Consider the following 14,290-nt stretch of genomic DNA (forward strand, 5'->3'; position numbering starts at 1 on the left):
CGGAACTTCCATAACTCGAACTTCTATAAGTCGAAGATCTCCATAATTCGAATTCTTGAATTGGCAATAGCGTTTAGAAATCAAATTGCATACACATTACCTTCCATAACTAAGACTTCCCTAACTCGAAGAAAGGCTTAATACAAAATTTAGAATCTGACTATGGAGGCAGAATCTTAACAGAGTTCCTCTATATCGTATGGAGGCGAACAAAAAATATGAGATTACACTTATGGATTGCATAAATCGTGTTTTAATGAAAATTCTATGTATAACTCAAAGTGCCTCTAACTCGAAGTTTTCTGTGGATTATGGTGACTCGAGTAAGAGAAGTTCCACTGTACATCCCAATCGTCACGTTTATTTTAAGGCGTTAGTTCAATAACGCATGAGCTAAATCTTTAGTGAGTATAAAAATTGCAATAAAATACGACAATAATAAAAATTTGAAAATAAAATGAATTTTTGTGGGTCACTTAAATATCACTCTACATATTTTTGTCTGTATATTGTCGAAATGTATGTATGCCTGTGGCTGCATGCAAATAATAGTCAAATTTCTCTAGGCATATTGAAAATATCCAACATAGTTTCTTTTAATTTTTTACTTTTTCAACACTAAAGAGTTGTCTGAGTAATTAATTGATAACCAAAGTAGATTAGAGTAAAAGGGGTTGTTTAGTGGTAGTGGATTAGTTGTGGATCCTCACCTCGTACACGTGGATCGGTCCGTAGGCGTGCATATTGTTCGGCCGACATACAGGTGCATTGCGGTTCGCTGCGTACGCGCGACGGTGAGGCCGGTGTGCTCAACGGCTTTCGCTTGGCCTTGATTTTTCCCTTGCCGGGCGGGTCCAATTTTAGCGAGTAACTCGACGAGGCCTTTCGTGAAAATTTGAAAGAAGGCGACTGTAAAACGTCGCACTATCATTAGGTTAGTTGGTTGGGAGTTACAAGGTTCTGTGTGTGCGGTTTGTTATTTTTCGATTTTTTTCGATTTTTTCGTTTTTGTTTCATTTAATGTTTTTTTTTATGTTTTTTATTACAATTTATTTATTTGTTTATTTAATTTAAATTTAATTTATCAATGCTTTCAAGATTTTCTTTATTTTTAATGTAATTTTTGTGCTTGAGGTACACTTGGTGTTGCCACATAGTTTGGATTTGCAAAAAATTTCAAAATTTTCTTAAATTTTATGGACTCTTGCGACACGGCAAATCATTTGCTTGATCGTTAACTGTTTCTAGGTGTGTGTTAGTGTGTTGATTGGACTGTTTAAGAGCTCTTGAAAGGTATCCTTCCTTGTGCTTATTTCAAATATATTTCTTTTCAATATTAAAATAAATTAAAATTACTTCGAGAAAAACAAATGAATTCTTGACAAAATCACGACGTAACACACATTTGTTATGGAGTTTTGCATTGCAATTGAAAGAGTATAAAAACACAGTGAGAGTGAGAGAGAAAGAGCAAATATTCGTACAAACAGAGCGACAGAGTGGTTTATAGTTTGCCAGAGAGAGAGAGAGAGAGAGAGAGCGAAAACGGCGAAACGAGAGAGATTTAGAATTTAGTAATAAACAAAGTGAAAAGTGATTTAATATTATTATTTTTTATTATTATTTTCGGGGAATATGTGTGTGTACCAAGCTTTCATAAGGTTAAAGAGTATGCGATTGCATGGAAAAATATTTTAAAAATTATTTTTGTTTTTGTTGTTTAATTTTTTTGTTTTGTTTTGTTTGTTCGTTTTCATGTTTTCATATTCATAGTCATTTCTTTGAGAGTAGCCGTAGCGTTTAAAGTTTAAGATACCCATTTAGGTGTGTTAGTAAAGGCTTGTGTAGGTGTCTCTAAGCTTTAAGGAGCCTCTATGTTGCTTGTGTTATAATACTTTTTAATAAGTTTGTGTGCATTTATAGGTGCGTGTGTCTAAGTTTATTGCATTTGTTAGTGTTTTATTTTATTTTTATAAAGCTACTTACAATTTCACAACTATTCGAAACAATTAATGCTGCTTATAGCTAATATTGCAATATTTACTAACAAGCTACGCCTAAATGTATGCTTCGGTATTACATTAAATAGTCATAAAAGGTGCATATTACTTGAAAACTTTATTAAAATTAGTTATTTAATAATTGATCGATATTTTCCACCACTTTCATGTTTAAAAAATGTCGAAATTACGCTACAGCTAGCTTTTCAGGGATTATGTCAAGGATAACACGGTTGAACTAGCTTCTGCTGTCTTAAATATAATTATTCTGTTTTCTTTTCATGCTAACTATTGGTTTTCTAATCGAAAATAAATTCGTTAATGTGCATTTCATAGTTTGAATATTCGTGAAATCCTTTTTGAACTAATAATCGACTAATTTCCGAAAGTTTTTGTGGTGTAGTACTGCTTATATTAATACAATATTATTTCAAGTGGAATTACTGATCCATAAATTTTCAGTTTTAAAGTCTCAAACTAACTAGTTACTTAAATTTTAATGAGAGAAATCTTCTTTGTAGACAAACCCATTTTCCAGTTGAAACCCATACTCATTTAATTTAGCAAAGTTGAGCCACATATATATAATAGATATATATGACAGAGAAACCCGTATTAAGCTTAGCAAGTTAATAATATAGGCTAAGATATAAGTAGGCCTTACTTAAATACTTTTTTGTTTTTGATTTTTAATTAAATTTGCTAAAGCTAGTTTATTTGTTTTTAATATAATTAGTTATTCAATTTGGATTTTATTATATTTTCATTTAAAAGTATACCTATACATGCTATTACATTTTTATTACTCACACAAAAATAATACTTTCTTATTAATTAGATATTTAGTTCAACTGTCAGGAAATATTATTTTTGTTTTATTTTTAAAGAATTTTCTATTATTTATACTTCACTGAATATTTTAGAGGTCACTCATATAGCCTCAACCTCGTTGATACGTCTTTTTCAATAATTTAATATTTTTTGTTGCCTACATTTGGGCTGAAATATCTTTTAAATCATACTATATATATTACATCCAATTTTTTTTTTATTTATTTGGTATTTCCTACAATTTTTAGCTTATTTAAGAATTAATTGGATTGTTAAACCTCGTTGTTACACAATTTTAATTCATTTTGCACTTTGCTGTTGCCTACATTTGGGCTGAAACGTCAATTGTCTAACTCGATCATTAAAAAACAATTAATATACTGTTCTATTAAAATTAACTCGCTTATATAACTATAGTTGGAATGTAACATTTTTTAAAGCCTAGACTTCAATTTTGGAGAGATTTTTTAATGGCTTAAAGATATATATTTGAAATTTCGAATTCTGTCATTCTTCAAAAACTTTGAAATTGATGAGGAAAATGATGTATTGAGTAATCAAGATGTCAGAAAGCTATCAGTTAATTGAATTGCTGTAAATTCATGAGCAATTTTTGGGAAGACTCTTTCTGATGATTCGAAAATTGTATAAAATCTGAACATACTGAATTAGCATTGTTTTATACGAATTTAATAATATAAAAGAATGTTCAAAGTAGTCCGGAAAGATATCCAAAAATATACTTAACGCGATGCACCCATAATTATCTGTATTATTTACCTTTCAAAGAATTATCAAAGTCAAAGGAACGCCCAATACCTTACCACTTTTTCTAAAACCCTTTTCGAAAAACCTACCATTATTTCTAAGGAAGCACCTTTTTCTCTTCAGTAACTTTGTAAGTATTGTTTTCTGTTACTAATTCAGAAAATATTGAAATATAAAGTATAGTTAGACCTAACATTCAACTATATTATTTATTATATAATTTAATGTTATACCTTATCTATAAGCTAACTGACAATAATTTGCATTAAAGAATCTTATTTTTATTTGTTACTTTACTGCTATTTTAATCTCATTTAACCTCTTACGAAAATATATTTTATATCATATTATATATTATACATCTCTTCAACTGCCTATTTTATATTTTGAATTTTGAAAATGTCTATGACTTTTGATCTAAAAATAAATAGTTTCGTTCTTAAATGTCTTTTACAAAAATATATGCTCTTCTATTTCATGTTACGTGTATGTTAACTATGCTTTCGTTCCTGAATGTTTCGGAGTTACTCTCTTATTTTTCTTAACTCAGGTTTTGTTCTATGCTTTTCTTAGAAAACTCACTTATTTCTTTCTAAATTATCTTATGTTTTGTATGTAGAATGTAAATACTGATATCTATGATCATTATATAGTATTTATATAGGTATGTCTGTTATTACATATCTGTAAGTAGTAACTGTTATCCTAATTTAACTGATTAGTAAAGAAATATATCTGTCTGTTGAGAGAAATATATATTGAATTAAATATTAAAAATCAAGGAGCAGTGCCGGCTTAACCAAAAGAAGATTAATTGCTACCTATTATAGGTTGGAAGACGAGTTCACATACATAGTGAGCGTGCAAATTTATCAGGATCAAGTTATAAGATATTTGTTTCAGGAAGAAACATACTTTATTAAACATACATATTTCTGAAGGAAAGTCCAGAGTTAAGCTTCAATAACGCACCAAATCAGACTGGTTTGTTGGATTATATCCTTTAAGGAACGTACAATTCCCAAACCTTTTCGAGTACTAAATAGTCGACTCTACTTTTTGTGTATCTCTAAAGTTAAAACTCATCGAATGAAAGGTTTAGATTCGTACCACTTATTGGACCTTTTCGTAAAAATCAATTTCGATCCAAAGGTTAATAGGTTCGAAGCAAAACAGTTCGAAATGGTTTTATACTTCTTTCAAAGTATTAAAGAGCTCGATGCTTCCAATGGCGTAACATCACCATAGATATATACTATATAAATATGATTTGGCTCAAGAATTATGGGGATCATTCTGAGTGCGAATTCGCCTCATATTATGAAATACTAGAGAGCCACGTTCATCATTTGTGGACACAGATTGGCGATATGGCGATATAGTTTTCAATGAAATATTTTGGGAAATTTTGCATTTTGTAAAGATTTGACCACCTTGAAAAGAGATTTTCTATGAAATATGAGCAAGTCTACAAATATCTTGAAATATTTGCAATGTTACAGAGTTGGAGAGATCAGAGTTGTTTCAAAAACCACAAAAAGATACTTTAGGCTTCATACAGAAGGAATTCTCCTACGCGAAATAAGTGCTAGAGATGGAGGAATGTCTGAAGATTTTAATATTGGTATCAAGTCTTGGTTTGAGTTTGTAAGATCATACTGAAATCGGTTGTCATTTAAGGTCTTTAATTACCAAGAAAGTCAACAATTTCTGATCGATTGAAGACACAATACTCATATAAAATGGAAGAAGGTTGACGCTGGGAAGGTTAAAGCTAGGAAGATTATCACTGAGACAGACGACAGTTTGTGATTTAAGTGACACTCAGCGTTGATTTGAAATCAGTTAAAGCGAGTTATGACTGAATAAGGCTTCAGTGTTTCCTCAAAAGCCAGCTAATGAAATTAAAACTTCTGATAAATAATCCCGGCACTGCAGTGAACTACTTATACTTCCTAATTATACTGCAAGAAAAAACTACTTATTTTATAACTGTATTTGTTGTTATTATGTTGGTGTTGCAATTGCTGTTTGGTGTCATTGATTTATTGTAACGAAAGCTTTTGAATTTCAAGCTTGTAGATTTTTTTAACGAATTTATTATAAATATTTATTTATTTTGTTTTTTATTTGAATATATATTATATATGTTAACTTTTTAATTTGCCATTTAGTTAGTTTGTTTTTGTTGTTATTATTCTGTGTAATATTATCTTTAACAAAACCGCCAGTGCTTTTTGTTGGTTGCTTGTTTTGTATTCAAAAGAGCGGAAGGGAATTATTATGTGTAGACAAGGTGTGTGTGTGACAGCACACATTGAGCGAATCGAGCGACTGACTGGCAGCAACAGCCGAATCTCAGGGCTCATCATCGGCCATAGGATGTATGGGATAGGAGAGGGTGTTGTAGTAAAGGATGCGTGCGATTGTTTTAAATCGTTTTGCATTTTTCTTTTGCATTTCATTGCAATGCATTTGGTAGCGGGCGAGCGGGGAGGTTTAGTTTTTACAGTAAAAAAAAAATTATTAATTTAAATATGGAAAATTGCAAAATAGGTTTTGCAAAATATTTTTTTGAATTTATTTTTTTTTTTAATATTTTTTTGAATTAAGAGTTTTTAAAATATTTTTTTATATTAAAAATAAAAAATTTTAATAAATAAAAAAAAAATAAAAAATAAAAAAAAAAAAAAATTTTTAAATAATAATTTTTTTTGAATACATTTTTTTTTTAATAAACATTTGTTTTAATAAATTTTTTTTAATAAAAAATTTTTGAATAAATTTTATTTTTATATTTTTTAAATATTTTTTTTGGATTAAATTTTTTTTTTCAAAATATTTTTTTAAATTAATTTTTTTTTCAAAATATATTTTTAGATTAAATTTTTTTATATTTAAAAAAATATATTTTTTGGAAGTTAATTTTTTTTTTTAATTTTTAAAAATATTTTTTTTTAATTAAATTTTTTTTTATATTTTTCAAAATAATTTTTTAATTTTTTGTTTCAATTATGTTTTTAACCGACGCGTTACCGTAAAATGCAAACGATTGTTGAAAAGTGTTAAGTTATATATAATAGGTATGTGAGAAATATATATATATATAAATAAATTAGTATATATATATATATATATTTTGTACATATATATGTTAAAATTTATATGCATTATATAATAATCAAAAATTTTTTTTTACGAACAAATAGATATATTAGTAGAAAAAATGTTCATATTCATATATATAGAGAGCGCAAGAGCGAGTAGTAAGGTGAGTGAACGAGTTGTGAGGGGGGGGGCGAGAGCGAGTGAGTGAGCGTGATTGTGAGACGAGTGAAACGAATTTTGGTTAAAAAATGTTTAGTGAATTTTCATTTGATTTAGCGTAAAGTAAATGCATATGAAATGAGTATAAATATTTTTGTTTTTGTTTCGATTAATTTTGAATGTACGAAAATGATGAAAGGAGAAGAGAAAAAAGAATGAAAGAATACAATATAAATTTAAATAATTTAGTGTTGATTCATTTTCGACAAAGAATTTTTGGTTGTTGTTGTTATTTACAAAGAACAAAACATACTGTTATTTACATATATGTATAATACAATCATATTCTTCTTATTAATCGGCTTCAACATAATGGTGAGTGGTATGAGTAGTTATTATTTTTGGCAGCAATTAATAATTTATTTTTTTTTCTTCAATAATGGTGGAAAAACACATATAAAGTACTGAGCAGAAGAAGAAGACTAAAATACAAAGGTGACAATGAGAAATTATTGAGAATTAAAAAAAGAAAAGAACACTAAGGGTGAGGGGTACAATACACAGAAGACGAACTAGACGTACAACGGGGCATTATATATAAATGAAGGGGACGCGACGTAGAGGCAAGAGAGCGCTATGGAGAGACACAATGATTGAGTGCAATTTAAATTACAGTGCTTTGGAGGAGTGGTGGTTGCCATATTTTATGAATTATTGATAAATATTTTATATTAGTGTAGACAAAAAGAAAGTTTTATACTTATGTATTAGGGGGGTATTTGATACACGAAAAAAATTTTATTAACAAAAAATACGAAATTCAAATTTTTTTCGAGCGATTCTCGGGTAATTAAGTTTAAATTTGCTTCATTAAATTTATTTGTAGCAATTTTTCGAAGACAACAAGTGTGGGATTAGCTAAAACCTAAACGAAAATATATAAAACAATAACTATGCGGTTTAAAATATAATTTATTCTATAGAGCATCTTTACCCTGAAGAACTCTGACGCATATGATCAAATCTTAAAAGTGCTTTACTACTTTATACTCAAATGGGTGTATGAAACAGTTGGGAGTTGAAGTGATTAACATGCCTGATAGATAACTATTTAAGCACAACAAAGGAACTGAAAATTTAGTTATGATATTCGAAAAATTAAGCACAAAGAATGATAAGAGTATTCTTTTTTTTTTGACTAATGTGTATACTAAACCGCAATGACACAGTTCCTTTATATGGTAGGTTATAGTAGGTATTGAGTAAGGAAATATTTGCGCAAGGGTGAGCATAAATAAGTTATGATTTTCGAAAACAAAAAAACAAATACACGATTACACACAAAAAAAGAAAATTCACAACATAAAAGTAGAAGTGGAGTAAAAGCGAAAGTTAAGTTACATGGAGTTATACTAACGTATTTCTTTACAATGTAAGATACCTGAAAATGTTGAAAATAAAAGAAAAAAATACACATATAATGATTAATCAATTAATGGCAAAGCGTTGATTTGATTAATTAATTATGCATATATATAATTGGCATGATTTATAATGGCACACCGTTATAGTTTTTGGCTATTAGAAATCAAGCGCTTTAAGGGAGACAAAATGCTGAAAATGAGTTTAGTAACGACTGTGGTATAGTACGGTGCTTTAAGGAAGGTAATATTGAAAAGCTCGAGAGACCTTAGTATCATGACAAAACTTTGGCAAATAGAGCTTTTTTCTATGCAGAACTCGAGGAGAAGTAGAGCTTTTCAAAGAGTGTCTAATATAGATGCAACTGTTGGTTTAAAACTGAATATGACGGATCTCCAAGGGACGTAACCTCATACATTTATTTAACAACTCCTAATGGGGAATCTTAGAGCTTTAGAGAGCTTTTAGTTAGTGTAAGTTCCCAACTTCATAGGTTGTTGGAAAAAAATCGGGAGAATGACTCGTAATAGATGAAGTAAGCAAAGACCGAACAGTATTGGGGTAGTTCGGGTACTGATCCGAACAGATTTACGAGCCAAGGTAGGAGCCGATGTTTCTTTGGAGGAATACGAAACAAAGATTTCCTGAATTTACGAAGGAAGTATTCTCACTCGCAACTACCATATACGTGCGCTAGAATTCATTAGAGAAGTTTAAATGTTTTTCCACAATATTGCTCGTAAAAGTTCAAGTACCGACGAAGAAAGGTCGAAAGAGGCGACTATCGCTCGGTCCACAATAGGCTAGGGAGCATATAAAGCAATCGTTGTCTGCAGCAACAATCTACCTAACCACAATGGACCCGGATCTTTACCAAGTCAAGAATCCCCAAGAATGTGGTGTCTGATTGTCTTATCGATATTTGAGGAGATATAAACATTCGAAATAAAAGCTGCCAAAGTGAGAAGTAAGCAACCCTAAGAACAATATCTAAAGTACAAACAACCAAAAGGAGTATTGGCAATTGGTTAGGTTAGGTTATTCTGGTGGACCAACAGAGACCACATACACCAGTTGTTGTCCTCAGCGATACCAGATGGAGGGTACCTGAGTAGTAGTCATCGTTTAGGATGCCAGCGCATGACGCGAATTTAAGAGGTTATAAGATCTCACTGACGATAACTCCTCCAACCGATCGTACTGTCGGGCTCCTAGATACCTGAAGCGTTGTCTTACTAGCGGCGGACAAACTCATAAGAGATGCTCAACTGGTTCTTTGAAAAGAAAAGTTGTATATTTCCTCTTTGCACATGACCTTTGCGGTTTTGTAACCCGGTAGATTCTACCAACGCGTTTTGATTCTCCTTGCCATGCAGTTGTCTATATTGCCGTACAGACAATGCATGGTTTTGCCAATTTCGATCACGTTCTCGAGTGACAGCCGACAGTCCCGTCTAGGCAATTAGTAGACCTTCGAAGAAATAGTGAATAAACGAATTATATTTTAGGGGGCCTTTCCTGATCCACAAAAAAAGTGGAATTCTTAAAGAAATTTTCCGAAAATTTAGAAAAAATTAAACGTCAATTATGAAATCTTATCTTTTCCAACAGCAAGGGAAAAGTCGAACTTCGCAGACGCACAGCTAAAGTCGCTTTCTCCAGATTGTAGGCAAAACTTAGCCACTTTTTTGAAGAAAAGTTTTGAAGAAGTGGTGTGATGGGTAGAATGAAGAAGTGATCACCGAAACAAATACTCTGAGAGCTCTTTGTTTAGAATAAAAATATCCTACAAAAACTTCATCAATTTGGATGAGTTGAAATGATTTTAGTTGTATCAAAAAGAATGAAAAGCCTTTCGTGGCAGTGGTCTACGAAAAGAAGCGAAATTGAGCTCCATTAAATTGAAATTCATATGAAATCCTTTACTACAGTGTATCTTAGACAACATGCTTCAACATAACCTAACCCAACCCACCAATCAATCTCCGTCAATTGATAACTGTCAACAATTAAATTTGTACACGCACATAACCAACGATGAACTCCACAGTATTACTAATTATAATGCAGAAAGCAGCGTTAATGAATTCATAGTTATTTACCGTATATGAACATATTGGAGAAATGTTGCAATGCTAAATTAAATCGATGAGTTGGAATGCATGATTTAGGTTACGACAATATAATACATAAGCTACGGCATGAAATACATATGATTTGAGTTAGTTACTTAAGCAAATAAACATATACATATATACGCATGTATTTATGTATTTCGTATATACATACATATATACTTCAAAGAAATGACAATGATTCAATGAACAACTCAAGATTACTAGTAACAACCACTTAGCCATTATATAGATATTATGTTAGGATTATGAGATCATATATTTACTATTAATAATAATTAAAATTTAACTAATTTTCGTTCAATTACTAATCAATAATCAATTAATGTTTAATTTAGGAGAAAAACAAAATATTTTATAATCTTCCAATTCACTCAATCACGTCTCGATTAATAAAGTCTCAAACATAACTGTTTACAAAAAAACAAAAAAAAAAAAACAACGCTCATCTGCAAAGGAAGCGCTACACAAATTTTGCATTGATTTTTGTTAATTAAGTTCTTTAGTATTTACTTTTTAAATTTTGCATTAGTTTTTAATCTACTTTTGGATTTTATTGAATTCTTTTCTTTTTTTTTTTTGTTGGTTTTTAGATTTTGCACTGAACCTTGTCGGACACACGTAAAAGCAAAGCAAACATCATCAGCATGTCGGACTGTTGCTGCCGTCGCCAATTTGCATAAGCACAGACACAGGGTTGTGCAAATACGAGTATGTATAGTTGCGCAAAAAGTGATGGTACGAGTGACGAAAAAGAGAATTGTTTAGTTAATTTTTATCTCATGGAAAAATAACAAATAAATCAATTATATAAATACAACAATTTCAATTTTGAAATCTCTAAACTCGAGTTAAATTTTGGGAGTTTATGAAAAATTTTTCACTTTACCGTAATTTTCTCTCTCTCTTAATCAAATGAAATTGAAACATTTGATAAACTCCATACTTGAGAGTAGTTTGAATGTTAAACTCGAGTTTAAGATTATGAGTTTATGAAAAACTATTTTATTTGAGGTATTTTAGAAGACCCCTTAATCAAAGCAATTGAAATCTTTGATAAACTCCTTGTTTGGGAGTGCTTTTTACCGCTCCACTCGAGTTTAAGTTTGTGAGTTTATGAAAAACTGCTACATTTGGTGTATTGTAGAAGCCCTCTGATTCGAATGAATTTGATTTGTGAGTTGTTTTGAATGCTAAACTCGAGTTTAAGTTTGTGAGTTTATGAAAAACTGTTTCATTTGAAGCCCCTTTAATGAAAACAAATGAAATCTTCGATAAACTCCTTGTTTGTGAGTGGTGTTTACCGCTCTACTCGAGTTTAAGTTTGTGGGTTTATGTTAAATATTTACCCCAGGTGTATTTTAGAAGCCCTTTTATTTAAATGAAATTGAAACATTTGATAAACTCTTATGTTTAGGTGTTGAATGTTGAACACCAGTTTAGGAGTTTATGAAAAAGTGCTTCCTTTGGGGTAATTTAGAAGCTTTCTTAATCGAATTAAAATGAAAATTTTGATAAACTTTATTTTTGTAACTGGTGTTGTGTGCTAAACTCGAGTTTAAGGTTTTGAGTTTATGAAAAAACTGTGATAGGTTGCATCTTGCATTTTAACAAATGGTTATAAATATTGAGGCAATTAAATTCCCAAACAAAGGTTAAATGTTCATAAACATAAAAAATTGGTGTTTAAACTGAGTTAAAGAAGAACATTAAATTGATAAACTCCATAGTTGGGAGTAAAGTTGAGTTTACAAAAAACTGTTAAAGGATCTAAAAACTCAATTAGGGACAATAAACTCGAGTTTATGAGGAACCAGAAAGTTAAAATTGGTATATTCGTTAAACCCTTTAAACACCACAGATTTTGTATCATAAACAGTATGTGCTTCCAAATATTATTGTTTAAACAAGTTCAGTAAGAATTTTGATTTGCTAAACTCGAGTTTGAGACGAAACATAAATCACCATCACTTTTCGTGCGCCCTCGTATTACACAACTTTCCATATAACTGTATATGCTTTTAAGCCCGTGCTTATGCAAAATGGCTTCAATAATCTCGTATGCAATTTGACATACAAACAGTTCGCTTTTGTTGCATTTGTTGGCCTTGCTAATCCGCATGAGAATACTTACACAACATTCTCGGAATTGTTTTGCATCAATGGGTGAAGTGAAATTGAGACCCCATGTATCATTGGTCATTGGATCCTTCCAGTAAACAAAGCATTCTGATGCTTGACCAATGCGTGTGCCTGAAAGAAAGTGAAAAGGACATTTTAGGATATTGGGTTAGTAGAGAATAGTGGTATATTTATGTGTTTAATTACAGAAATTAGAAGAATAATAGAAAGAAAAATAATAAGTAATGGTTGTTAGTTACTTGTTGAACTGATTTCACCGGAAGGTTTTGAATAAGTCATAGGAGAAGTCTAACCCTTATATCAATTTAAAAATCCAATTATAGGATTCGATGCAAATATAACCACTTAATAAAATGACTTGTAGCTGGATCTGAGAGAGAATGAGTGATATCTCATACTGAGAGCAAAAAAATGTGGACCTCCAGAAAAAATAGAATATACAATATGGGATTTCTGACTAAAGAAGTCGGATCAACAGTCGGTTCTACACGATTTGTCGTTAATAATCGAATTTAGAGAGTCTTAACTCTAGTGGAGAACAACTGTAGAACCTAACGTATCTTAACTTAACATATGGATCATGGAAATCCCTCAGTTTTATTGTATCTGTGGAATTTGGAAATAAGTACGAAACAAATGTATTTCGCCTAACCCTAACGTACTGAACTATTGGACCAAATGAGAGGGAGATCTATCTCTAATAATAGTTGAAACCAATGATATCATTTTGGGATTGGATCGTAATAACCTCGAAGATGTGAGAACAGAGGCTGGGGAAAAGTGAACTTTCTCTCAAAAGCCGTTCTTTTAAAAGTGTTATTAATCACAGTCTTCTCTCTCGAGCGTATATTTACAGACAAGGTAGAATTTTATTGGTTTCTGGGTTACTAAAGTCATATTATCATCGTTATATGATATATATCTATATATCAGACATCTCATAATGAAATGAGCCTTAATAAATCAAGAATAATTTTACAAAATAAGATCGCCGAGGTAAAGGCGCGGACTGTCAATGATAAGGTCATCCTAAAATTTTCATATTTCGAAAAATTTCTGCAATATTTTCGGTTAATTGCTCGGGAAAGTCCGAAAATATAATGAAATTGTTCAGCAAAATCTACTTGAGGTTGATTTTAATCAAAAACACGAAGATAAAACACAAATTGGTTATAAATAAATTAAATTAAAATCGAAGTATTTTTTAAAGCTATTTCAAATAAAATCCCACTCACCTGGCTGCACAAGTCGTACGTCCAATATTTTATCCACCTGACTGTTGTATGCCGTTATATGAAATACGCATTCTGGTGAATCCTGAATGCAGGTTATATTAACAGGAACCAAATCTTCAGATACTTGCTGCCATTTAACGGTACCGGCACCGCTTGCCGACACATGAAATACCTCAGCCCACAACCTGAATGAACTGGCGCAGGTTAACCACATTCATTGAATATTATTGCAAGCGATTATTATATATTATATATTGTATATATACATATATATAAGCATTTAATTATATTCATATGCAATTGTTGTTGTGTAAAATATTTGCAAATATTTTTCGGTTTTTGTTTTTGTAATTTACAGAGAAATATACAAAAAATGCGAAAACCAAGTACGAAAAGTACGAAAGGAAGGCAGGACGTTGTTGTTGTTATTGTTTGTTGTAGTAGTAGTTGTTGTAAGTTTGTTGGTTTTGTAATTGTTGTTGCATTTTGA

At 30.7% G+C, this 14,290-nt stretch overlaps 1 protein-coding gene across 2 annotated transcripts in view; it reads right to left on the reverse strand.

The window, feature by feature from the left end:
* LOC114805317 (protein still life, isoform SIF type 1) overlaps positions 1-14,290 on the reverse strand; it is a 116,004-nt gene that overhangs the window by 47,983 nt on the left and 53,731 nt on the right. Inside the window, exons 5-8 of one of the 2 annotated variants that reach the window (XM_054228998.1) lie at positions 13,801-13,994; positions 12,558-12,676; positions 8,284-8,307; positions 711-909 (exon numbers count right to left, since the gene is read on the reverse strand). In XM_054228998.1, coding sequence (XP_054084973.1) covers positions 711-909; positions 8,284-8,307; positions 12,558-12,676; positions 13,801-13,994 — 536 coding nt within the window. Of the gene's footprint in view, positions 1-710; positions 910-4,864; positions 6,051-8,283; positions 8,308-12,557; positions 12,677-13,800; positions 13,995-14,290 lie in introns of those variants that run through there. The other variant, XM_029046010.2, reaches the window with a different exon arrangement.

Source organism: Zeugodacus cucurbitae, chromosome 4 (assembly GCF_028554725.1).
Source record: "Zeugodacus cucurbitae isolate PBARC_wt_2022May chromosome 4, idZeuCucr1.2, whole genome shotgun sequence".
Lineage (NCBI taxonomy): Eukaryota > Metazoa > Arthropoda > Insecta > Diptera > Tephritidae > Zeugodacus > Zeugodacus cucurbitae.